General features: G+C 39.3%; 1 protein-coding gene across 3 annotated transcripts; it reads left to right on the top strand.

The window, feature by feature from the left end:
- The first annotated feature begins 1081 nt into the window (after positions 1-1081).
- Lhx8 (LIM homeobox 8) lies at positions 1082-26255 on the top strand. Of its 3 annotated transcripts, none has more exons than XM_013035878.1 (9): positions 1082-1242; positions 3198-3284; positions 3673-3834; positions 7650-7771; positions 9864-10084; positions 10584-10687; positions 16192-16287; positions 22109-22292; positions 25536-26255. In XM_013035878.1, exons 1-9 carry the CDS (start codon positions 1162-1164, stop codon positions 25610-25612), a joined length of 1134 nt encoding a protein of 377 aa, XP_012891332.1. In that variant the 5' UTR covers positions 1082-1161; the 3' UTR covers positions 25613-26255. The 3 variants fall into 3 exon arrangements, with proteins under 3 accessions (XP_012891332.1, XP_012891334.1, XP_012891333.1); XM_013035880.1 differs by having other exon boundaries at positions 1126-1242; positions 25540-25586; XM_013035879.1 differs by lacking the exon at positions 1082-1242 and adding an exon at positions 1439-1505.
- The last annotated feature ends 263 nt before the right edge of the window (positions 26256-26518 follow it).

Here is a 26518-nt window from a genome sequence, read left to right as displayed (position 1 = left end):
CAACCTCACATAATTTTGTTTACAAACCTTTAAGGAATAGAGTCACCAACACAATCTTTTATCACTTGTGTTTCACTTTTCTTTCGTTGCTTAATAAAAGGGAGCCGGTGAGAAATAAAACCATTAAAATTAAGCTCTGACCAAATAATGAAGTCAAATTTCTACCACTAAAAAAGCTAAACAAATACACCCTCCCTCCAATCCAAAGATAAATTATGGTATCAAAATGACCACCTCCCCTCACACATTCCCCAGAATGCCAGAAGTTGATACTAGGGCTTAAATTCTGTTCAGTATCAGATAAAAGAGCAATAGTCATTAACAACGTACTTTTCCTTTCTTGAATTCTTGATTTTAAATCTAGTCGGAAATCGTAAGTTTTGTGGCGCTCAGATGGTCCTTCTTTATCTTAATGAGAAAACTTTTCGCAAATGGAGGTCACACTTAAATAAGTCAGCCCCTGAGCTGCTTGGGAGCCGTCGGGTTCCTCAGCCACACTGGGGAGATGAACGTTTCTGGAGGACTACAACAGAGAAGTCAGAGACCAACGGTGTTTCCCCTTCTGCTAGCTGCAGAGAGAACTGTAACCTGAATCTTTGTTTAGGTTTTGGTTGGGAAGCGAGAATTTAAAAGCCAAAGCAAAATGTAGAGAGCAAGTTTTTTTTGTGTGTTTTTGTTTTTATTTAAATCAAGTTAACAGACCATCCCCATTTTTCCCCCTTTTAGTACGGAATCTGGAGTTAAGCTGGCTTGTCCTGATAAAGATCTTAACATGTAGAGAAGGCGGGTTTTCCTTCAGGAGGTGAGGCTGCTCGTTTAGGAAAAGACTCCCCCCCCCCACTCTACACCCCCCCCGCCCTCTATGTGAGGTTCCACCCTCTGAAAACAAAACTTGCCCCCCCGCCTCTTTCTCCCCCTCTCTCTTTTCCTGGAGAGGCAGATCCCAGTGAAGTTGGGAAAGGCGCCGCAAGAACAGTGGGTTAGGAAGCAGTTCCGGCCATCGCGGCCTCTTTGGACCGAGACTCACTGGTGGCCTCCGGGCTCTCTCCTTGGGCGTTTATTAGTGCCTGGGGGCTGGGGGCGGGGAGGAGGGAGATCCGCCGCCACCGACTGCCACGGACCCTCCGGAGTTGGTATGTGACGTGCCGATCTAGCAGTGCCATGTACTGGAAGAGCGATCAGATGTTTGTGTGTAAACTGGAAGAAAAGGACGTGCCGGACCTAGCCGTTCCCCCGGAGAAGGTGAGCGAGCCGACGCCAGGCTGGACCCGTTGAGTAACAGTTTGCTCCAAACGCGAGTGGGCTGGGCTCCTGAACCAGGTTCGGAAACTACCTGGAACGGCCTCGTCTTCAGACCTGACCGCTTTTTTTTTCTTTCTTTCTTATTACGTAGTAGCGTTAGTCAGTAATCATTACCTCCCCTCCCCACAAGCTCACTTAACCTGAGGCATGGAGACTGTAATTTGGGAGACGAAGCCTCGAGTCTAAGGCGCTGTCGGGTCCATGTGAGTCGTGCTTTTGTTCTCTTTGCCGTGGTGGTGATCGTGGTGGTCCGGGGGGCGTGGGTCGGGAGGCTCGGGCGGCTCTGGGGGTGGGCTCAAAGACGCGGATCTGGGCTCCGAAAGATCGCTGCCCTTGGAAGCTTGGTTGCTTCTAGGCGCCCATCCGGCCAAAGGGCCAACGGGGCTGACGGCGGCTCGCTGCGACGGAGAGGGACCCGTGGACCCAGGAAGGCCTCTTCATCCCCGGGCGGGCCCGAGGAACCCTTGGATTTTAAATCCCATAGTCAGCAAAGCCCGGGGCCCCGAAACCGCCCAATTGTTCGTCCCGAAGAAGGACGGACAAGCCCGGCCCCCTCTCCCCGCACGCACGCGGATGCACAACGTTTTTACGTTTACGACTCCATCTGCAGCCTGTTTTCGGGTCCCAGCCCCAGAGCTGCCCGGTAGTTAGTAACAAATACTTGGCGAACGTGGAGCTTTTCTGCTTAAATTGGCTTTGTCCGCGCGAGGACACGGCCTGCGGGGCCGGGGTGGGGGAGGCCGCTGAGCGCGTCGCGTCGCGAGCGCACCCGAGGGTCCCTGGCTGGGGAGGGTCGCGGGGACCCTCGGTTTGGGACCGTATCTCACCTGGAGCTCTCCAGGGAAGGATGAAACAGAGAAGGCCAGAAGTCGGACGTGCAGACTTGTGGGGCGCTCGAGTTCGGGGGTCTTTTCATAAACTGGCAGAAAAGGCCCAGAGAGACTGGGTTTTCTTTCCAGGACACAACTGCAGCAAAGATCTGGGAACACTTGGGTCACGGGAGTGGTTGCTTTAAACCAGTTCTGCCCGTGGTTGGGTGAGGTTGGTTGTGTGTTTTAATGTTTTGTTTTTTTTAAATGGGACACATTAAATTCAGCTGGATATTTTCTATTATTCGACCCGCTTTTTGCGCTGGCTAAAAATAATCCTTCAGCAGCTCAAATGTTGACTTACTGAGCAAGAAGTGGCAATTTACACCTTAAAGAAACGAGTGTAAATCACTCAGCGCTCTAATTGCTGTAAGTTTACGAAAGAGCCGCTGGCTGGGTTTGAATCTGAAGCATTTTCATTCAAATTGTCATCGGCACAAACACCAGGCTTCTTAAATCCCGCTGTAATTAGTTTTCAAGTACCCTATTAAACCTCTTCACCTTTCGGGCTATCCTACTCAAAAAGCCCCCTTTAAAAAAATATATGTGTGTCTTGCTCTTTTAATTGAGGTTATTAAAGAAATCAAGCCCCCCCTTCTTCTCAACCGTCTTTTCTTCTCTCCTACTTCACCTCCCCCCCGCCCTGCACCCCCTTTAGCCCGGTGTTCCCCGCTCGGCGATGATTGACGTCTAGAAAGAAAACGCTTTGTGCAAGGATGATTGTTATTAACTTGTTATCCCTGGCGGGGAGGGGGGGGGCGTGTTCGAGAGAGCACTGGGGACCCGGAGCCCTGGGAGCGCCCGTCGAGTGGTGGCCGCCGGCGGCCCTGGAGGGAGGCTGCGCGCTCTTCCCGCCCCCAGCGCCGCGCCCGGGTCCGGCGCCCAGACGCTGCACGCGCCCGCCGGCGCGCGGCCCGTGCCCCGGGGGCCTTCATTAGCTTGCCCCGCGTGCGCCAGCTGCGGGCCTCGTGCGCGCTCTCAACTTCCGATCTGTTTCTCCCCGCGCGCCCCGCTCCCGCCCCGCAGTGCCGCGGGCTCATGTCGGAGGAGTGCGGGAGGACTGCAGCCCTGGCGGCCGGGAGGACTCGGAAAGGCGTCGGGGAGGAAGGACTGGTGAGTTTCAGGGAGGTGACCTGGGGGAACCGCGGGACCGGGGGCTGCGGTCCCCGAGTTCTTTCACAGGCCTAACTGGGGACCCAAGTAGTGCGGTGGAAAACCGGGAGGGTGGGTGGGAGCCTTTGCGGTCCCCGGGGGCCAGGCAGGCCAAGCTGGTGAGGCTCCTGCGGTCCTGGAGGTCAGGGGGTCGGAGACCCCAAGAGGGTGCCTGGCCAGAACTGGGACCTGGAGGGAGAAGGCTAGAAATGAGACCTCGTGAAGCGCGCAGGGGCGGGGGGGGAGAGCTCATGCAGGAGGTAGAGGGGGGGGGTTCTGGGGGCGCCCCCATGGGTAGGTGGGATGCAAAGAGGAGGGTTATTAGAACGGCTTGCGTGGCTTTCTTCAGGTGAGCCCTGAGGGAGCTGGGGACGAGGATTCTTGCTCCTCGTCGGCCCCTCTGTCTCCCTCGTCCTCGCCCCAGTCCATGGCCTCGGGCTCCGGCTGCCCTCCTGGCAAGTGCGTGTGCAACAGCTGCGGCCTGGAGATCGTGGACAAGTACCTTCTTAAGGTAAGGTGGGGCGGCCGGCTCCAGACTGGAGCAAGGCCAGTGGGGTTAGAAGCTGTGGGAAAAGGGGAAAGTTATACCCCCTCCCTCCCCCAACCACACACACACACCGCACTCCCTGCAGGTTTTCACCCAGGTTTTCAAAGTTGTGGACTAATCTCAGCCAACAAGCCCTGTAGGCAGACTCGTGCGGTGTCGTAGGAATTCGTAGGACTCTCTACGTTGCGGAATGCGAATGGTGTCGAACAGCCAATTTCCCAGGTGGATGTGCTGGAATCGGCCTCCTGCTTGTAGAAGGGAAGTGGGAAATGTTCACCCACTCTGAAACAGCTGTCTCCCCAACACACACTTAAAAAAAAACAACTTTGTTCCCTCGAAAGTGACTGGTCTCTCCACCCTAATATTCCCGTGTTCCTGTCACTAACTGGTTTTCCTCTGCAGAGTCTCTCCTTTGGTGAGAGCCACTGGAAGAGGCCCTGAAAAATCTTTTCTGGATGTGTTTTATAGAGTCATGTTTATTTACAGTTATCTGGGAACTTTTCCAAAGTAAAAGTTTATAGAAGCATTCAATTTAGAGCCATTTCAATAGCTTTCTGCTCTTATTAAGCCCACCCGATGCTGCTATTTTGTCCTCTCCAGTGCTTAGGAGAAAAAAGAAAATGGATATAAAGTTAGGCGCGCGCGCACACACACACACAAGCGCCTCCGATGAAGTGTTTCAAGTGGTGGTTTGAGAGTTGGCTGTCTGTCTTAATTTGGTTTGCTTTTCTGTTACAATGTTGGGGGGGGATTTTGGAGTAGAAATTCTGGCAGCCCACAGTTATCCATGTCATTGCAGGCAGGATCATGGTCCCATGTGTCTTAATCCTAATACATTGGGCTTTCAACTTCAATAGCTTTTAAAAAACCACTATGTAAAATAATGGTTTCTCCTATGCTGAATTAGTTACAAGCCAGTTCACTTTCTGTTCCCTTCCCACCATGCTTAAGTTTTCAAAAGGATCAATTATGGAGAATATAAGTTCAAAAAGAGAATTAGTGGGTTTCTTTACATTTGTATGTCAACATCCAAAGCTGCTTTGTCTGTAAATGGGAATGCTACCCTACACAATCCAGATATAGCACCAAAAACATGAGCAAAACACATTTTAAAATAACTAAGTTAACCTCACGTGGTGGTCGATTCTTCAAGGTGACAGATAAATGCAAATTATCTTTAAATCTTTATTCTCCACATTCCATTTTTAGTCTTGCTCAACCTGAGCCTTTGATGTTTAAAATTATCTTTAAGCTAGAAGCTTCATGGCCCACTGTGGACCACACATGTGTTGTCCCTGAGCTTTTTTTGTGATTAAGGCTAGCATTCTATCACTTGAGGGCCAACTCTACTTCCAGCTTTGTGTGTTTAAGTGGGGATAAAAGAGTGTCATGGATTTTCCTGCCTGGGCTAGCTTTGAACCAAGATCCTCAGATCTCAGCCTTCTGAGTAGCTAGGATTATACATAAAAGCCAGTGGTACCAGGCTTAAAATCTTATTTTTAATGAAGCTCTCGCTAGTGGTTAAAACTGTAAGAACATTTCAAAATGTATCTTCATAGTACAGAAGATAGTTTTGAAATAGCTAACATTTTGTAAAATTTAAATATTGCTTATTTTCGTCTTATGTGACCTATTTTTGTCTGAGTTGCATAGAGCTCTCTTTTATGGTAGAACAGGAGACTGAGTTCCTAGCTTCCCCATACACTGTGAGCTTGTAACCTTCCAGATAAACTTGAATTCAAACTTACCATTGGTTAAACAAAAATTAGAATTAATATAAATACAGTTTTGAGGGTATAACTACCATAGGAAAAAATTTTACCTTGTGAAGCACCATAAAATGGAATTTGAAAAGTACAAGAGTAGATAAAGACACATACTCCTTCACATAGTACTTCAGTGTCCTGTCACTTGGGTAGCTGTCTGGCCTGGCCTTAGCCCTATATTTAGGCACTAACCAGCTATTAATATCAGGTACCACTATGTACAGTTTCCAGAATCTTCTCTCTTCATTTTACTTCTTGACAACAGAGTGGAATATTCAAGAACTTTGTTTCTATTTTGTGGTTTGAAGTAAACTTTGAAGAAAGCAAATCAGGTATTAGATTTGGCTTTTGGAAAGAGAGAGATCAGGAGAAGAGAAGAGAGAAAGCATGAGAAGCTAGGGCTTGATTATGATTGAAAGAAGGCACTGCATAGTGGAAAGCTACAGGAAACCTGTAGTTTGATGCTGTTTACTAATTGGGTACATCTTAGGATATTGTGAGGAAAATGTATTTTTGTTTTCATGACAGTATTGATCATAGTTAATATTTCAGTTTTTTTCCTGGTTTCTTTTTATTCATTCTTTGTTATTTTCCAACACTTCCCTAATGCTAAAAAAATTTAAAGACCAAAACTTAAAACTTTTAAATTTTCATTGAAAAAAATGAAGCTTTCATTAATACTTTGGAAAGAGACACATAACTGTAACTGGAAGCCAACAAACCTTTCCCCCTTCAGCTTGAAATCACTTTTTGAACTTAATATAAGTGAAAACACGTTGAACAGTAGTTAGAATCTTTGGATAGAATATCCCTTTTTGTATGAAATTATGCATCTAAAGCCAAATCTCTCAGTAATTTGCTTTCACATTTTCAGTTATTCAATCCATTTATATGATGTAAATGGTGATTTGCTCTTCTTTTATGGGAAATATAATTCAGATAGCACTCATCTTTATTCTTTTTTTTTTTTTTGGTCGGTCATGGGGCTTGAACTCTGGGCTTGGGTGCTGTCCCTGCACTGGAGCGCTCTACCTACTGCTTGAGCCACAGCGCCACTTCCAGCTTTCTACTGGTTTATTGGAGTCTCATGGACTTTCCTGCCAAAATGAGGATTCCTTCTATGGATGGCCAAATTGTAAAGGGGAATTAATTATGATTTGTTTTCTGAACTGATAGATACTACATCTGTTTAGAGAGAAGGTCTAAGCTTTCCTAAACTCTTTGCTATCTCTCACTACCTGCGGTATAAATGGAAAATAATGCTTCAGTGCCTTTTGCAAGCTGTTATAATTGGATTTATTTTTTTCTCCTCTAGCCAAATCATTAAATAGGTTCCCCCTCCCACAAAAAAATAGGTTTCCCAGTCCTTTCTCTTTGGCTCTACAGCTTCTGTATAGCTGTGTAATGCTAGAAAGGAGTCAGCGCTGCCTTCATATCAATATTTACAATTACCTTAGAATTTCTGGGTTGTTCAGGAGATCATAGTATTCTTTTTTTAATTAAGGTGAGAATTTTACAAAACTACTTTCCATTTGCTTTTTTATTGCCTTTAATTGATGAACAGTTTATATTTAGCCAAAAAGTACATTGAAAAGGGTGTGGATCTTCCTTAACTACCAGGTTTCATAATGGGAAGAACTTGGGAAAAGCAAACACTAACAGTCTCTATGTAGGACTTTAAACAGAAGATGTTTTTCCCCTGTGTTCATCAAGGTTTGATTTAAGAAAGAAAAAACATTTTAAACAACCTGAATTCTTCAAAGAAATTTAAAAAGCAAGCCAAAGAAACACAAACACTGATATGCAGTAGTATGATTTTTTTTTTCTGCTTAGAGTCTAAAAGCAAATACATCCAGATGCATTCTTAGGTAAATGCTCCTGTTAGGAAGGAGGCAGAGCATATCTTAGAATATTACAGGGCCAGCCTTTCACTTTCCTCACACATTAAACCAGAAAGTGCTTTTTTGCATTGTGGTATCAGAACAGCCACTCACCTGCCCTCTCCCTTCACAGGTAAATGATTTGTGCTGGCATGTCCGCTGTCTCTCCTGCAGTGTTTGCAGAACCTCCTTGGGAAGACACACTAGCTGTTACATTAAAGACAAAGACATTTTCTGCAAACTTGATTACTTCAGGTATACTATTAAACTATCTTAGTAGACATTTGAAGAGATGACTAGGCACAAAGCATTTTGTAATAGACTTTTTCTTGTCCATATTGCTTTATTAAAGCTGCATTTTTTTCTACAGAACAGATTAAAAATATTTTTGAGGTATAATTTGTGTTAAAACAAGTGTGTGTTTCTCTCTTTTAGGAATTCTGTCCACAAAAATTAATTTTAAATAATACTTCTACTCTGGAGGACAATAATTTTAGGTACTAAAAACAGGGAACCTTCTTTGCTATGCAAAACTATGAAATATAAGATGACTTATTGCGACAATACCCCTTGTTTGGGGTAAGTGATCAAATGAAATAAAATCATTAACAGGAAAAAATGAATATTGTGTTAAGGTTTTACCAGTTTACTGCAGAATGATCCACAGTTATACATCTGTAAGATTCTGTAGCTTTGGACACTATTGTCAACTAAATTTTTCAGAAAAAACTGACCATTTCAGTGTTATAAATATACCAAATTACTCTGCTTAAAATACTGATCTGTTCTACAGTGTCTAGTTTGTGAGACTATATTTGTCCCAGATATTAAACATAACATTTTCTCCCTGTGATCTGTTTACAGTTATTTAAATATAAAATCTCTCCTAGGATCTAAATCGGTTTCTTTATGTACAACTGTCTGGAAATCGAACTGCTTGCAAGCATGATTTTGAAAATGTCAGACTTCTTCTTTTGAATTTCCAACAGAATTTGAATTTCCACTGTTTTTTGTTGTTTGTTTATTTATTTTTGATGGGGGAAAAAACCCTGTCCATTGTGAAATTAAAACTATATTGTAAAGTTTGTAATACTAATTATATTGTCTATACTCCCTTTCAAAAAGTGATTTCAGAGAGTTTAGCAACTGATTTGAATAAAATTGCTAAGCAATTTAAAGCACTTCATGATGCCCAGGGCCCTTCATCTTATTAAATCACAGAACTTTGTAATTATCCCAAATGTCTATTTCTCATTAGGATTACTCTCCATTTCATCATCAGTAATATGATAATCATAATTTTTTGGTTGCTTAAAGCTGTCTGAAAGATGTGGTCCTAAAATCTAGTTCCTTGGTATATTTAATTATTTATATTTATTTTCTGAGATTTATTTTTTGGATCTCGGTGTTTGATTAGTTTAATTTACATAAAGATATGTCTATGAGCACACACACACGCGCACACGCGCACACGCACATGCACACACGCACACCCCCCCCCCAGTCTAGTGTGATAGGAGCTTGCCAGGCCTGGACCATGACCATGATGAGAGATAGAACATCTAGCCTCTCAGAATGGAGGAAAAAATACTTCATCTAGCTCTTATTAGTTTTTGTTATGATTCACTTTTATTCAATGTCCTTCCTCCCATGGATCGTGAGGCAACCTATTTTGTCATGAATGAGAACATTCTTGATTTTCTTTTTCCTCACCCTTGTAGGGTGAGGAATTTCTATTTTTTTATTTATCAGTATTTTCTAATTTAAATATTTTGACAAAATTATTTAAAGCTCTTCCTAATCATCTCAATTTTGTTTTGTTAGTTTTATTTTGGGGTGCTGGGGATAGACCTAGGGCCTGGTACATGCTAAGCTAATTCTCTTAACAATAAGCTACAACACCCAGTCACTCAATTTGATTATATACCAACTTTGAGTTGGTATACTTTCATACTTTTAGTCTTTTGTTCTGTAGTGTGGTGGTGGTTGTGTGTATGTGTATATGCATGTGTGTGTTAGACCTAGATAAATTTATAAACACCTTAATATTTGATAAAATAAGAGAAATATTCCATTGCGTGTCTTATTTATTCTAAAAGAAAATCTCACCTTCCTTCTCAGCAACACTGAGGTTTATTTATAAGAACAGATTTGAATTGTGACCCTGTGTCAAATCTTGATTGCATACCATATGTACTTTTAGATAAAAAATTCCTTTGCATTTTTGAAATACTTAGATACTTAGCTTATCCGAGTGATGTAAGAGAATGTGTTAGTTTAGTATTAAACTGATACATATCTCATCAAGCACTGGAATCTTCACCTCCTGCCCTTCTGTTTACTGTAGAAGGTATGGAACTCGCTGCTCTCGATGTGGAAGGCACATCCATTCTACTGACTGGGTCCGCAGGGCCAAGGGGAATGTCTATCACTTGGCGTGCTTTGCCTGCTTTTCTTGCAAAAGGCAACTTTCCACGGGAGAGGAGTTTGCATTGGTGGAAGAGAAAGTCCTCTGCAGAGTGCATTATGACTGCATGTTGGATAATTTAAAACGAGAAGTAGAAAATGGTAACTATGCACTTAAAATACTTTTTCAGTCTTTTGGAACAGCAGATTCTGGGATAAAAATGATTTTTTTTTCTCCAAGACCATCTGAATGCATAGTTAGGTGCAAGGGATAATTGTGAAATTCATTAAGCACTGTATAGTGAGTAGTGATTTCCATCTATATTACAGGGAAAACTGCCATATGTGCATTTAACTTGGTGCTATAGTGTCAGGCAGCAGCGTAGAGCTAGAGTTCAGCTTTTCTTTGGGTAAACAAATTGTTTCATTATATTTGCCTTCTAGGGATGGACCTTCTATGTTCATGTCCAATATGCAATCCTATAAATGAAACAATAGTTTCTGCTGTGTGGCTGTAATATGTTTTCAAACTTGTAGGCTTTTACAGTTTAGAAGATATATACAGTTTCACAACAAGTTAAGATATACAAAAAGATTTATTACTGTTCCATCGATAGCCCCATTTGAATTACCAATACATGTGGTATGTTTTATAATGCAGGTAATGGAATTAGCGTGGAAGGCGCACTCCTCACAGAACAAGATGTTAATCACCCCAAACCAGCAAAAAGAGCTCGGACCAGCTTCACAGCAGATCAGCTCCAGGTAGACTTGACAAGGAACTTATGATTTTTGAAGCCCCTCCCCACCGAAACAAAGCAAAACAAAACAGAATAAAATAAAATAAAAAGTAATTCCTATGCTACCTAAAAACATTGTTATGTGTTCTGGAAGGTAAACCTATGTTTGTTTTTTCAAAAACATAACTTAATGAATGTATAAAAACATACTTATTGCCCTAAAACATACTTATTGCAGCACCATGATATAAATGCTTTAGTCAGGTTTGTTTCCTTGGGATCCTTTGGTATAAATATCAAAGTTGAAACAAAATGTTGAACTGTTCTGACTTCCTAATATGAATCAAACTCAGGCATTTATATTAACATAATTACAGAAGAAGATGAACTATTTTCAGACTCAACAGAAAGAGACCAAATGAGGATATATTGTATTGGACAAACTACTGTCTACCATTTTTTTTCTTGTTTTGGTAGGCTTCACTGAGTCATGCCTCTAGCCCATATTTTTGCTGGTTATTTTGGGTTAAGCCTTGCTTCCGGCCCAGGTGTAAGCCTATACTGTTATCTGCCTGTTTTTTGTTTCCCATACTAGCTGAGATGACAAGCATATGCTACCACCCTCGTTTCTTCACCCAGTCTCAAGCAGTGTACTGCCTAAAGATGGCCTGGAATTCTAATCTTCCTGTTCTCAGTCTGCCACAAAACTAGGATAACACACATTCCTCACTGGGCCTGGCTATGGGTTCAGAAGTAGGTTTCAAGAATTTTTCTGCCTAAGCTGACCACAAACTATAATCATTTCATTTTCAACTTTCCAAGTAGCTAGGATACAGGTGTGAGTATAGTGATGCTTTTAATGGAAAAGACTTTTTTTAAAGTACAAAAGAATGGAGCATTTATCAGAATCAAAATATACTAGTTGGTTTCAAACAAGTAGTCCCTTTCTTGTTTGTAAAAGTAGGTAAGAGGAACAATTCTGTAATTTCATGGTTATACCCTCTAGAAAGAGAGGAATTGCCTTCAACTTAGTTGTTGTAAGTATTATTGTCAGAAATTTGAATTATATAAATTGTGAAGAAAATAACTGCTCCTTACTTTTTTTTTTGCGGGGGTGGGGGGGTCCGGTCATGGGGCCTGAACTCTGGGCCAAGCGCTGTCCCTCAGCTTTGTCACTTGAGCCATAGCACCACTTCCAGCTTTTTTTTTTTTTTTTCCTGCTTATGTGGTGTTGAGGAATTGAACCCAGGGCCTCATGCATGCAAGGCAAGCGCTCTACCACTGAGCTACCTTCCCAGCCCTGCTTTTTACTTTTTAAGTTTACACATATAATGATTCTTTCTGGCATTTTTTTCCAGGAAAGGAAATCACATTTTCTAAATGATTAATGTGGCTATGGCATTTGTTTTATTTTAAAGAAAAGTAGCATTTATTGAGCAGGTACTGAGTACTTCTGGGTGATTTCCACATAGTGTCAGTTTTAGTTCAGACTTTAGAAGACACTTAGGCAATGTTAATAAATGGATGAAGGTAATGTTTTCAAAATTTATATGGCGTATTCTAAGACCCACTAGTATTTAAGATGGATATGATAAAAATGTTTCATGAGAGAATTTTGTTTTGAGAAAGAAACCTGGATGTGACATATATATTCTAAGGGAAATGGCCAAAGAGAATACTCTTGCATTATAATCTAGATCCATTCAGAAAAACACCTCCACCCAGATAATTATTTTAAATATCTTAAAGATTCGTAGATTACAAATGAAAGGTCAGGCAATTGAGAGAAATACCTTCCTTTGAATTTTGCTTATCTGGGTAAGATACCCAGATAAGCAATCTCCCATGGAGATCATACATGCCCTAACTTAGATATGAGGACTTGTGGGGGCTATGGAACAACTCCCAGGTGCCAAAAGATGTTTGGGTTAAAACAGTCTCTGATGTAAGTGCATCTGTTTTTAAAAATGGGCAGCCATGTTAATAACTACAAGGTGTATAACTATAATTTGATGTCAACATTTGTTACTAAAATTATAATTGTGAAAACTTGAAATCCTTGTAGGTGTGTGTGTGTGTGTGTTCGTTTGTGTTCGTGTTTGTGTTCCCTCTTGTGGGAAGCCAATTATGGCTAGTAATTAAAGGAGAATATTTGTGGCAGTCTTTCTGTGTTTTATGCCAACCATCGTATCTGTTACCTTTTTTGTTTTTAACATGTTAACAATTTCTTGATGTAGGTAGCCTCTCCAAGAGGTGCAGGAACTTCCCTCAAAACAGAACCTCAAGGGAATGGGGGAGATACTATCCTGATTCTGTTTCCCAACTTCTGATCTGACAATTTGGCTTGATCTCGCAGCAGACCAACAGTGAAAATATGCTTTACCCAAACTCCTCTCAAGTGCCACAACAGCAGCTAAAATAAAGGAGAGAAACTAACTCTCACAGATAAGGCTTGTAATTGTAAATTGCAAATGTTCAGAAAATATTTCAGCCATGATTTATTACACATGTTATGAATCATTCTTTTTAAAATGTGTATCAGAATAATCCCAGATTGAAAAAGGAACTTTCAAAGAATGTTCTCATGTATTCAATATTTATTAGTATTTACGTTATGCCACAGATGGCTGCAACAAAATAAGATACAATGCTCAAGTGCTTCTTCATAACTTAGGAATGTGGAATAGCTGTTGTTAAAAAATAAAAAACCTCCAACTTGCACCATTTACTCTGGCAGACCCTCTAATGAATCAAGCAGTTTACCTTGTTGACAAATTCTCCCACGTTTCCGAAAGCTAAATATATTCGGTTATTGCTTGAATTCAGCAAAATAATAAAATCTTGTATGTGACCAATGAATAAGTCAAGACTGGCCATGCAGACCCTCTTTTAGATGGTAAATAGATAAAGTGAGATGAATAAATTATTTTTTTCTGAAATTCTTCTTTAGACATTCAGGGGTAGGAAAAAATAGCTTTAAGACTCAGAAAATGTGTCCACAAATAGACTTCTAACACATGCTCTGTTCTATTTACAAGAATGATATTCTTAAGCAGGCGTCAACAGTTCACACCTGTAATCCTAGCTACTCAAGAGGCTGAAATCTGAGGATAGTGGTTCAAAGTCAGCTGAGGCAGAAAAGTCATGAGACTCTTTATCCCCAATTAGCCACCAAAAGGTAGAAGTGAGACTGTGGCTCAAGTGGTAGAGTGCTGTCCTTGAGTACAAAAGTTCAAAGATACCGCTCAGGTCCTGAGTTTAAGCCCAAGGCCAGAAAAAAAGAAGATATTCCTTCTAATATAATTTGCTAATTGTAGTCAGTGATCATTACTATTAAACATGCCAGGGATAGCTCCTTCTTTTCATCTGTTTTCAGATTCAATTGGTCAGCTGCTACTGTATACAGAGAGGAGCCACATTCCCTGACTACATTTGCAAAAGGAGTTGTTTTCAGTAGCATTGTGTCTGCAGAATAGTGACACTAAGTAGAAATTTAAAGGGTCTTTCCTTTCTGGTGAGACTAAATAATGATCTGCTGACAGCAAGATCAAAGACTACATATCTTTCTTTAGATTATTCTAATTCTAAATAATCCTCTTGATTAAAGTTCCGCTTTATTCCTTGATGAGAAATTGCTTTATTTAATGTAACCTAGTTGCATTATTAGACTTACAAATTTGAAATACATCCATAAAAAGCATTTTGCTTTTTTTTACAAGCAAATGCCCAAATATTTCTTCAGCTTTTTCTTTTTGAAAAATTTAAAAAAGCCATAATTAATTTGCTCATTCGTCTTTCTCTTTAAGATATTATATGTGAAACCACATTTGTACAAACCCAATCCCATTCCCATAGGAAGCACACTTTGAGTAGCAAAGGATTAAGTAGAGAAATTATAGGTGTTAAGTTTTTATGCCTATAAATAATTTTAAAATAGGTTCAAGTTAAAATGTAGTTGGTTGGGAATCCCAGAATACTTAGTTCTAGAAGAGTCCCTATTCAGAGAGATCTTCACTACAAGGTGCAAATGGTAAACCTCGTAAAGTTCCCTGGAACTACATTGGACTTTGCTCACACTCCAGAGTCTCCTCACATTGTCAAGTTTTCTTCTGTCATCAGTGAAGTGCATGCTTCTCATGACTGGCAGGGAGCTTAACTCTCAGGGGTAAGAGTAAGGCATGACCCCAGCCCTAGTAACTTCCTATCTTGCAAGTAGACCAGCTATCCCATGCTGGTGCTGTGGCAGATACTGTTCCAGGAGCACAGAGAATGCTGTTGAATGATCTACAGCCAATGGTGTGGTGTGGATAATTTGGGTATCCAGGCCTCTGGACAAGCATGATCATGTTGGGTGACTGAGTCTCCTCCCTCTTTGTGACAGACCTTTTCTGTTTTATAATACTCCAGTTGAGTAACTTCTGGTAATAAAAACAACAACAAAGCTCAAATGTCTCACTTGACTCCCATAGTGATTCCTTTTTCTAAGAGAATCTTAGGCCTTTGTGTTCACATATTTTCTACCTTCTTTCCCTTTCCCTTTTATTATATGTAATTATTGGAATGTCTTATACTTAAGAAAATTAAGACTGAGGGTGTTTTCCCCCCCTTTCATGTATCAATATCTGGTAGCAATTGGTAGCGTAATTAAAATCTAAAGTTCCATATCTGTCACACATGAGCTTTTAAATATATAGATATTTACACTTTAGTAAACTTTTATTTTGGTGTTACTACGATTCAAATGTAGGGCCCCACCCTTGAGAGGTAGGTACTTTACTAAAGTCATAACCAAAGCCCTTTTTTTTTCTTCAGTTATTTTATAGATAGAGTCAAATACTTTTTGCCTGGGGCTAAACTGAGACCAAGAGGCTATGATTTCTGCCTATTTTGGTTTTCACTATCATGCCTTGTTGGTGTGTTGTCTGGGCTGGCCTCAAACTGCCACTCTCCTGATCACCACCTTCTGAGTAGTACAAACATGAGCCTCTTCATTCAGCCCTACCCTGGTAAATTCTTAGATATTCTTTTGCATAGCTAAATGTTCCTTGCCCCTAAAATGATGGAATCACTGCAGTGAAATGGACTCCATTTTGAGTTACATACCCATGAAAATTATCAAAGGCACTGAGCCTATTTAGGCTGAGGAGACACTGGGGAGTATGATAAAAAACATATTTCATTGCTTTCTAATGCTGAAATATTTAACAAAATAGAACTCATGTCATGTTCTATCCATTGCATTTGTGAGTTCTAAGCATGGGGGGGACAAAGGAAACGTAATCTTATTTCTACAACAGAGAGCCTAGGTTTTGTGTTGAAGTGGGTTATTTGTGTAAAAGATCTCACCATAACAGCTAGGTATACATTTATAAAGTATGCCTTGTTTATCATTTATTGATTTTCAAGTAGTAAAATATAAGTATCACATTTTCTTGGATATGTCTTCAGTTTCCCACCATCAAGGGCAAAGAATTGAGCTGCATATTTTTTAACTATTTATTGCTTAATTTCTTTTTTAAAAAAAACCAGGTTATGCAAGCACAATTTGCTCAGGACAACAACCCAGATGCACAGACCCTCCAGAAACTGGCAGAAAGGACAGGCTTGAGCAGACGAGTGATACAGGTGATTATCTTCAAAGAGCTCTGATTCTAGGTTTTTATGAGTGGGCACTGTGAAGAATTCTCAAAACACTATCTTCCTGTTTAAAGCCTTTTTATACTCTAAATCTAGAAGGGAGCACAGCTCCTTGCATATGGCAGAAGTCCACTGAGCTATATCCCTCACTCCTAAATCAAAAGTTTTAAGCCTGTTAATTAGCTTGCCTATATTAGGCTGCCATTTGTCAAGTGACTGTTTGTATATTTTAATTCACCCTAATGTCCTCAGGCTAAGGAAGACAACTGCATTTCCAAACATATTCCTATTTATGGTGAGTGTTCTTTTCTATTCTATTTTTCATCAGTATGTGTGTAAAGAGTGTTCTTGACCTTTGCTAAAGGTTTGGGGAGAAGGAAATGTTGTGAATAAAGCTAGGGAAGGAAGAATTACAACAAACTTACTGAAATGGACAAATATATGTTGGGAGAACATGGAAAATGAAATAGAGGTGAATTTGTAGAAGCTACAAGTTCAGAGTTTTCTTGAGCAGAAGAAATCTATGATGTATGATTTAAGAAGAGAGATAATAACAGTATTAGATGGCTGAAAAGAGGCAGACAGGTTGACTGGGATACCCAAAATAGTTGTGGGTTTTAGAAGAGACTTGACTGGGATAATGGGCCTAGAATTTATTTGAGAAACATTAACTGTACAATGATGGCAAGGGCTGGATACTGGAGAGATGAGAACAAAAATTAAAGACTATATAATGGAGAGGCAGAAGTTAAAATATCTATGGTTGTGGTACCCTTGCAGGAATATTAAAGTCGAAAGAAAGCTTGATTGGCTGTTGAGAGGGAAATGGAGTCCCCCTCCCCATTTTTCAAAGCTGTTTTAGTCATGCAGTGATGATGGTAGTTTAGTGTGTAAACAAGCGTTTGAAAGGAAGAACAGGAGGCTGAGATCTGAGGATCAAGGTTGGAAGCCAACAGGAATGTCCATTAAGACTCTTGTCTATAAGTAACCACCAAAAAGGTAGAAGTGGAGTTGTGGCTTAAGTGGTGGAGCACTAGTCTTGAGCTCTCAGGCCCTGAATTTAAGCCCAAAGACTGGCACAGAAAACAAACAAAAAAGAAACCCAAAAATGGAAGAACAGGACTCAAGCAAAAAGATCTAATATCATGAAATTGAATGGTATTCTTCAGAGAGAGAGAGAGACAGACAGAGAGACAGAGAGAGTCACAGAGACAGAGAGAAGATAGAGACAGATCAGAGTATAATAAGTTAAGGACGGACTTTAGGGAGATATTTAACAGGATTTCTAACAGTCAGAAGAAAGGATATTTGTGCAGCAGGGCCTGAAGAAGTAGGATGATGCCTTCTAGAAGTGGAGGTCGGGGGAAGGGGAGCCAACAGTGTCAATTATGTCTATGGAAAACAGTTTTCAGGCATACTCAAAGTTCCAAAAAGTTTAAGAAACTAAATTTTTGAAGTTTGGCTGGGGTAGCTGAGTGAAGTCCTTCATTGGCTTTCTATTGAATTTCTTAAGTTGGGAATAGTTGGTATTCTTCAGGAAGCAAAGTATTTCAGGTGAACAGGTCTTTTGTGCAGATAGGAAACACCTGCCAGGGTGATTGTATCTCTGAAGACTTAAGTTCTAAGCGCTGTTGGTTGACTGCAGAGTGTTGAGACTCTCCTGGAAAGCTGGTCCCCACATCCTCTGCATTCTTCAGATGTTCAAAGTATTGGGTTTATCTTAGAGTGCCAAGTTTTAAAATGAGACTAAAAAGGAACCAATTTAAAAAGGAGTGCTGCCTTTAAGGAAAGGCTGAAAGGTTTATAAAAGATCTAGAAGTCATTTTATAATCTGAAAAATAGCAGGGTTAAAAGAAGGCCAGAACAGGATAGACATGGTACATGCAGAATAGGTATCTTTAAATATGTGTGAAATGTGGTCACGCCAAAGAACATACGAAACAGTACTAGTGTGCATGCATAGTATAGTGAACCTTCTTAGGACATTACCATGAATGAAGTAAATTTCCTGTTTCTCAAAGTAAAATTTCCTTTGTAGGCAGGTCAGATTTAATGATCCAAGTTTTCTTTCTTAGTTATGACTTTGTATATCCATGGCATTGGTGACCTCAAGTAAATCAGATTCATGACAGTTATGTTTTAGACAATTTTAGTTGGAAGCAAAGGAGGTTGGAGAGTCTTCTTAGAATATTTCTTATAATTTGAAAGGAGAAGGACGTTAGACAGCATTTATGTTGTAATTTCCAGGTATTCATTTAGGTCAACAGTAGTATATACAAGTTAACTTGATCCCAAGCACTAAAATTTGGAGAATATATTTTTGCATGTTAGCTTTTAATATGGGAAGACTGAAGACTGGATATTTTTATGGGATGACAAAGCTATACTAACATACAAATGTGTATATTATGTATATGTGCATATGCACATGTAATTTAAATACATAACCCTTGGTAGTATTTTTGAAGAATCCACTGCTGTGATAATTTCTCTCCTCCAATTCTCTTCTGCATGTTGGCTTAATTTTAGTCTGCTTCTAATATGCACATTATGTCACCCAAAGATTAGGGGGAACAATTGTCTGGCACCTAGAGAGTCTAAACTTTATTAGTTACAAGTTGACTTAATGAGGCATATGTAACCGAACAAACTGTCATTATACCAAATTCAATGAAAAACGATGGATAATTTTAGTTCTTTCTAATTCTCTGCATCCATATCCAGTCATTATTAATGTACTTTTTCAGATAAATCAGTTATGAATTGTATAGCTTATAAGAAGAGTGGCAAACTTGCTATTTTTTAATCAGCTTATCAAGATTACTCTTTCATACTAAGATCTGTATCTGAGCCAGGTGTGGGGATACATGCCTATAATCCCAGCATTTGGGAGGTAGAGTAGGGGGATGGAAAATTCCTAGCCAACCAAGGCTACATAGTGAGACAGTATTTCAAACAAACACATTCTCTGTATCTACTTTATTTTTTTATGTGTTAAGCATGGTATAAATTATTTGACTTCTAATTTATCACTCTCCTAAAAGTGCTGCCAGGAGCCATGTTGTACATCTTGCTTGCATGCATGTTAAATAGATTCCTTAGGAAACCTTTCTGAAAATGAGATGATCAAATCAAAAGTAGAACAATTTAAGAGTATGCAAAAATTAGCTTTCAGATAGTTAATACCGATTTCTTCTGCCCAGAGCTACATACAGGAGTTTTTTTTTTCCCCCTCAATTCTTGAAAATTCTATATATAGTCATTCTTTCTATACCCTCTGTTGTTAAAAAAGACAATGTAATTGTTTTTATTTCAACTTGAATGTATCTGCTTATTTTTAATGTTTTAAAATTGTATGTTTTCAGCCTATCTTTCTGTTGAGTAATTTCTTTTTTCTCCATCCTGCTAATTTTATCAGTTCTTTCAATCTCTTCTAATTTGCATTTTTCTAATAGAATTTTTATGATCTCTTAACCTTTTAATAGTTTCGTCCTTGTTAATTTCTCTATCTAAAATGTATAATTTGTCTTTTTTAAACATTCATAGTTTCTATTACTTACACTGAAACTTATTTTTTAATCTGGATTGGTTCCATGTGAAGCAGACATTTACCTATTTTATCTTTGATTATTGACTAGTTTCTCCTACATCAGTAATATTCATGGGAAATTTTACATGACTGTCTCAGAAATTTATAATTTTATCTCATATTTATCTTTTCATTAGTTTTCCAAAGGATTCATTTTACAAATTGTTTTTACATTATGATTCTCTGGCCTGCTGCTTGTATAGTGAATGATTTAGGTCTCAAACACTTTTAAAGTATTTTGTGCTCAGAAGTTTTTAACTCTTATTAGAGGTTTGCAAAGCAGAAGAAAAAAAGTTAGGGTGGAGGAATCAGAAGGATTTGTTTTTCCATTGAGAAGGGTTGCATTCTTGTCAAAAGTTTTTTTTTTTTATTCTGATGTCTGGAATGTTTGGCTATAATTTGCTTGTCCAGTTACATGATACTTTGTGTTTGCAAATGCTCTCTGTGCTTGATTACCCATGGATGGTCCTCCAAGAAGCTACTTGAATTAGTATTAAGGTAGTCATTCTGCCTTTTATGTCATACATTCTTCATACTTATTTTCAAGGTCTGACATTATTTTTTGTTTCAAAGAAAAGATCATACTTGGGATTTTTGGTATCTTATTTTTACAACTGAATCGACTTTATGCAATATATAAATTGAGAGGGCTTTGGAGAAACTGTGGGAGCCAGAGTGAAGTATACTGAGTTATATGGAATCGTCTGCGGTGTGTGTCTCCTGGGAAGGGCAGGTGGCAGTACTTCCCATCTCCAGTTGAGAATGAGAGCTCCTGTTTGGGAGAGGAAGACTGCTGATGGCGGTGGCACGTAGTCTCACAAAGCCTGGGGTTGGACTCCATATAGGTATTTCAGAGTCTCATTCCTTCTTTGATGTCAGCTAAGTCCCATCCTGAAGACATTCCTTACGTATTATCTTCAGCTACTTTCTCACTATTGCATCACTAATTTTTATTCCTTTAATCCTTTGGGTTTATATTTGCCAGCCCATTATTTTTGAGTCCTAATAGCAGGGTGTGTCTTTGAACTGAGTTCAAACCTTTCCTATATACATTCTTTGCAGCTTCCTCTGTTCCACATTCATCAACCCTGTTTCCCTATGCACCAAACCAGAACAGAAATTACACCTCTGTTCTCCTCCCTCCCCCTCCCCGCCCCCAGGCTTGCTCCCCTGATGCCAAAGTTTTTTTATCCTAAGTCTCTGAAGCTTCTTCTTACCCCTTCTCTTCAATTCTCATGACACCATTGTTTAGAATAATGGCCATTAAGTGGTAGATGTGTTTTCAGTGCTGAGGACTGAACTCTGAGCCTTGGACATACTAGCTAGGCAAATGCTCAACCAGTAGATTACATTCTTAGTGTGTGATAGACTAATAGATTAACATTCTGTCAAGATTAATTTCATGGTAGGAATTTATTATTGATTAATTTCTGGAAGCATCCTGGCAGTTCAGCCTCACTCATTCGGACGTGGATTGAAGCCTTGCTTTTCCTGTATTTGTTTCATTTCTGCAAAGGAGTAGATAACAAGATGGTTAGCACTTTATGTCTGGTGAACTATTTCACCAGTGTGTATTTAATGCTATTTAAACACTACTCATTTTTTTCTTATTATAGACCTGACCTTAACATGCTTCTTAGGGAATAGTCTGTGTATTCACTAGGAGAAATTGAACTCAGCAGGCTGGAATGTGACTGGAGTAACTGAATCAGGAGGCTTGTAGAAAGTGTAAAGGTCTCAGTAGGGATTTTAAATCATTTGAACAAGGATTTGAAATAAGACCAGCAGGTGTCTAAGAATATATTTACTTTGGTGGTGTATTTTTTAAAGTTCTGGCTAAAAGGGATGGTTCTATTTTCCTTCTTTCCCAAATGCCAGCAGTAAAACCAAACCAAAACACCTCTGAAATTCTTGAGCTCTTTTTCCACCCATGTCTCTCCCCCACCCCATTTTTGTGTGTTTTTGTGTGTGGCCTTGGTGCAGACGGGGGTGGGGGGGGAGAGTGCTTACATAGTGCAGAAAAGACTAATGTAGAAGAGGTATCATCTGAGAAAATAATAACTGCTGTAATTTAGATCATATCTGTCTACAAAAACGTTTAAAAATTTAACTCTGTGCCAGGGTGATAATTGGGGTTGTATTTGCTTTTTGGCTGAGGTGGTAGTGTGCTCTGAAGCTGGTGTGTGACTCAGCTACCTTCTTCTTCTCCTCTGCTCCCAGGTGTGGTTTCAGAATTGTAGAGCTCGCCACAAGAAACACGTCAGTCCTAATCACTCCTCCTCTGCCCCCGTCACAGCCGTGCCCCCCTCCAGGCTGTCCCCACCCATGCTGGAAGAAATGGCCTACTCTGCCTATGTGCCCCAAGATGGAACGATGCTCACAGCCCTGCATAACTATATGGATGGTAGGTATCCCAACATCTAGCCCCTGTCTCCCAATCAGTAACGGATAACTTCTACTATTAGATTACTGACAGGATTCGTGTCACAAAATATTACCTCAATAGTCAACTGAAAAATAATGTAGGGGTTACAGCAGAAAGCAAAGTAATCCAAATGTTCTCATCTCTCTGGGTACACTTTCTTGAATGAGTTTAATACCCACTGTACAACAAAAAATGCAAATATTAGTCACGATGACCGTTAGTGCTTGATTTTTTACCAACAAAATCTGTTTTGTTCTTTTTATTTTCACCTGATAAATATTTAAATGTATTTAAAATCTTTAGATTGGTATTTATTAAACTTTGGTAAAGATTCTTACAAACCTGAGCACTGAGCTTGATGAATAAGGGTTGTGCATGGTATGTGCCCTATGCATGGTACCCAAATGAAGTAGTAGAACATAAAACCAGCACCCCAAACATCTCTCTCAATCATTACTCTTTCCTTCCTCTTTAACCCATGCCTCAGTTTTGCCCCTTTTTGACCTTTATCTTAATTGAGCCATACAGAATGCATTTTCATATGTCTTGCTCTCTTAAGAGAGACTCAATTAGCGTTGTCTTGATAGTTGGGAGATTTGATGATCTTATCATGATACAGAACTCCATTGTAGGAATCATATGAGAGTGTATCCTTTTATATTGGATAAACCTTTGTGGGTTTTTTTTTCAATTTGAGTATTTGTAAACATGCTGCTGTGGACTGTTTCCTGCATGCCTTTTGGTGCACAGTAATCCCACATTCTAGTTGGTATGTGCCTGGAGCAGCACAGAGGGTCACAGGCTGAGCACACACTTAACTTCAGGTAGCTCTAACAGTTTTTCCGCACTTTACACTCTGACCAGTAGTATGTTGAGAGTTCCAGGTGCTAAATGCGATGGAATATATTATTTTTAGCCAAATTTTCCCTCATGACTGATGAAATTGAGAGTTTTCCACCCCTTTGGATGTTTGTATGTATAGCATCTTTATGTGTATTTTCTTTTGGGGGTTGATCTGTTCATTTGTGTTTGTAAACTAGTTTTTTATTAATAGAATTTGCAATGCACTTCTGATAATTATGTGCTGAAAATAATTTGAATTTGATGACTGGCCTTTTTCTCCTCTTTTGATGGAATGTTTTGTGAAGCACAGGTTTCGTGTGTGTGTGTGTATGTCTCTCTCTCTCTCTCTCTCTTTATGTCCTGGGGCTTGAACTCAATGACTTGCACTCTCATTCAGTTTTTGCTTAAGGCTGGTGCTCCATCTGTTGGCCATAGAAAAGTCTCTCAGACTTTTCTGCCTGGGGGCTGGCCTTGAACCTCAACTTTCAAATCTGTTTCCTGAGTATCTAGGTTTATAGACATGTGTCACCAATAGCTGACTACAGGCTCTTAATTTTTAATAGCGTTAATGAGATTTTTTTCTTGCAGAGGAAGTATTTTTTGATATCCTGTTTAAAAAATTATACCAGGCTGGGAAGTTGGCTCAGTGGTAGAGTGCTTGCCTTGCACACATGAAGCCTTGGGTTCGATTCTTCTACACCACAAAAGCAGAAAAAGCCAGAAGTGGTGCTATGGCTCAAGTGGTAGAGGGCTAGCCTTGAACTGAAGAGCTGAGGGATAGTGCCCAGGCCCAGAGTTCAGGCCCCACAACTGACAAAAAACAAAAAATTATACCAACTCTAAGATATTTTAGTTTAAGACAAAATAATCTTTCACATCTTGAGTCATTCCTAAGTATTTTTCCTCTTCTTTTTTTATGTGTTTGGTTTAAAAAGGCTTTATTATATTGTGCCTGGGTGTACAACTTAAATATGAAGTTTGGCATCTTTCAATATAAAGCCTCCTTAGCTTTTCTTCTCTTTGAATTTATTTCTGTCCTAAGGGAGGAGGGGGGAATAATATTTTCTGGCTTTTTGACCTATGTGGTTTAGAGTAGATATTTTCTTCTGACCTATCTTCTAGTTTTCTAATTCTCTGTATATCTAAACTCATAGTGTCAGTTGTGCTTTTCAACTTGAGAATTTCTATTTGTCTTCTAACATCACTGTTTTGTTATTTCTTTTCTGTTATATTAATTAGAGTCATACTAAACTTTGTTTGATACCCCTAATATCTATCTCTGTTCTGTTTTTCTTCTTTGTTTTTAGTCAAGTCATGTCTTTAACTCATGCCTTATCTTTTATTTCATTTCAGTTGTTAGGTATAAAAAACTAAAACTAACTTGAGTCTCTACATTGTCTTTGATCAGAGGTGATTATTTTTAGCAGCATAAAGTTGGGCTAAGGGGAGATCAACTGAATCCAGTTAGTTCATATGAGGCTAATATATTTCTATTTCATAGAATTTTTGATGTTTCCTTTTGGGATCTCAAGTGAAAGCCTGAGTTTCATTTGTTGTTGCTTGTATTTTGGTTTTCCACTGCAGTGGGTTCTGATCTTTGACTTTTTGTCCCAAACGTCTGAAGTCCAACTTATGAATGCTAAACTTTTCAGCCAGTGAGATATTTCTTTATGGTGGAAAGCAGGCTCGATTTTCCCACCTCCTCTCAGATTTGCTTTGCGATTTCTCACTAATTTGGCATGATTTAGATGCCTTCCAAAAGATTTTCTGTATGCTATGCATGTATATCCAACTTTCCTATTTGCCCTCAAAAGGAGGTTTAGTTTGAAGCAATGCAGGTTTTGCTAAAAGCAGAACTTTAAAAATTTTAGGTAAATAAAAATCAGAGCCTGTTGTACCATTGTTGCCATGTATTATGCCACCGCTGATAGTGTGTGTGTTCATATGAAATATTACCGTGATGCTTGAGCCAAACATGTTTTGGTATATGTGTACGGAGGGGGTAGTTAATTATTAATAAAAGAAACTGGGGGAGTCACTGTATGACATCTGCATGTGAACATCAGCCATGTCTACAGACAAAGCTCACCACATGATTTTCTAGCTGCAGGGTAAAGTGCGGTGAATGGAGTATTAACAGAGTTCATTAAAGTGGCAAGTAAAGATTTGGAGATAAAATGCTTCTTGGATTCTTAATAATGTTCTCATGTGCTGAATGAGATGATGTTCCTGCTGAGGTCAGCAGGATGAGTGGTGCTCAGTATCCTCTACTGTAATGAGTGAAGAAAACACATTGCCGATGATTGCTCTTGTTTGTTCTTCTATCAGTTTTATTCACCCTAAAAAAACTGATCCATAAATTTTGTTTCTATTTTGTAGCTCATTCACCAACAACTCTTGGACTCCAGCCCCTGTTACCCCATTCAATGACACAACTGCCAATAAGTCATACTTAAATTCCTTTTTTTTTCAGGGAAAGAAATGATTGAGGATATAAACTTGTCATTTATTATGTATAAAATAGCATTGAAAATATATTAATGTTAATTTTTTATTTAAAACCCAAAGCATTTCCAACATCACTTTGCTGCCCAGGTATGTATCTATAGTTGGCCTGCAAGACACTTTTATTGACTCTTCATTTTTTTTTGGTAAAACTTATGTTTACAAGAAGGAAGCAAATCAAAATCATTTTTGTATCGTCTGGAAATAGTTCACTCTAACGTGTATCTGTTAATTTATTTGTCATCAAAAGAGCACTTTGCCTAAAAGAAAGGACTGACAAGTGTGCAAAATGTTTACAATCTTTTGTGAAATTGTAGTTTATCATTAGTTGGTATCTGTAAGTTATTGTTATAAATATTATCTGTATTTTTTGTTATATACAACTTTATACTTTGAAGCTTGTATCTGTGAATTTGCGACTGAAATTTGTTTTGCCAATGTTTTCTGAATGAATTGGACAAAGCTTCTGTTGTAGCATGCCATGCAAACACAGTACCATGTTACGGTTGAGGAGTTATCGATGTAAATAACAGTATAGTTTAATAAGCCCACCATTCTAAGTTTATTAAACATTTTCCATTCTTGTGAAAGTTTTAGCCAACTTGTCTTTTGTGTGTGTGTGTTCAGCAGTAAATTGCCTTTAATCTCTTTAAAAATCAAACTCTCAATTCTAAGAACTCATGTGTGAGCTGCATTGTAGCAATAAGAATATTATTCATAGATTATTGCACTTATTTGACAAGAGAACATATGAAAACATTTAATTTGAAAAGTAATCCCTTTATAAAACTAGCTAATAAAAGTCATATAAAGAAAAGCAGACTGTTATTTTCAAAATGACCTTTAGGAATCCCAAT

Source organism: Dipodomys ordii, unplaced genomic scaffold, assembly GCF_000151885.1.
Source record: "Dipodomys ordii isolate 6190 unplaced genomic scaffold, Dord_2.0 Scaffold228, whole genome shotgun sequence".
NCBI classification, from domain to species: Eukaryota; Metazoa; Chordata; class Mammalia; order Rodentia; family Heteromyidae; genus Dipodomys; species Dipodomys ordii.
Note: the sequence above shows the minus strand (reverse complement) of the source record. Positions and strands in the feature narration are given on the sequence as shown.

Bases quoted from the DNA above. Each gene is read 5' to 3' on its own strand.
- Lhx8 (XM_013035878.1), top strand. From the start codon at position 1,162: ATGTACTGGAAGAGCGATCAGATGTTTGTGTGTAAACTGGAAGAAAAG. The intron at 3,835-7,649 runs GTAAGGTGGGGC...CTCCCTTCACAG, and splicing joins TGGACAAGTACCTTCTTAAG to GTAAATGATTTGTGCTGGCA. The intron at 7,772-9,863 runs GTATACTATTAA...TGTTTACTGTAG, and splicing joins TGCAAACTTGATTACTTCAG to AAGGTATGGAACTCGCTGCT.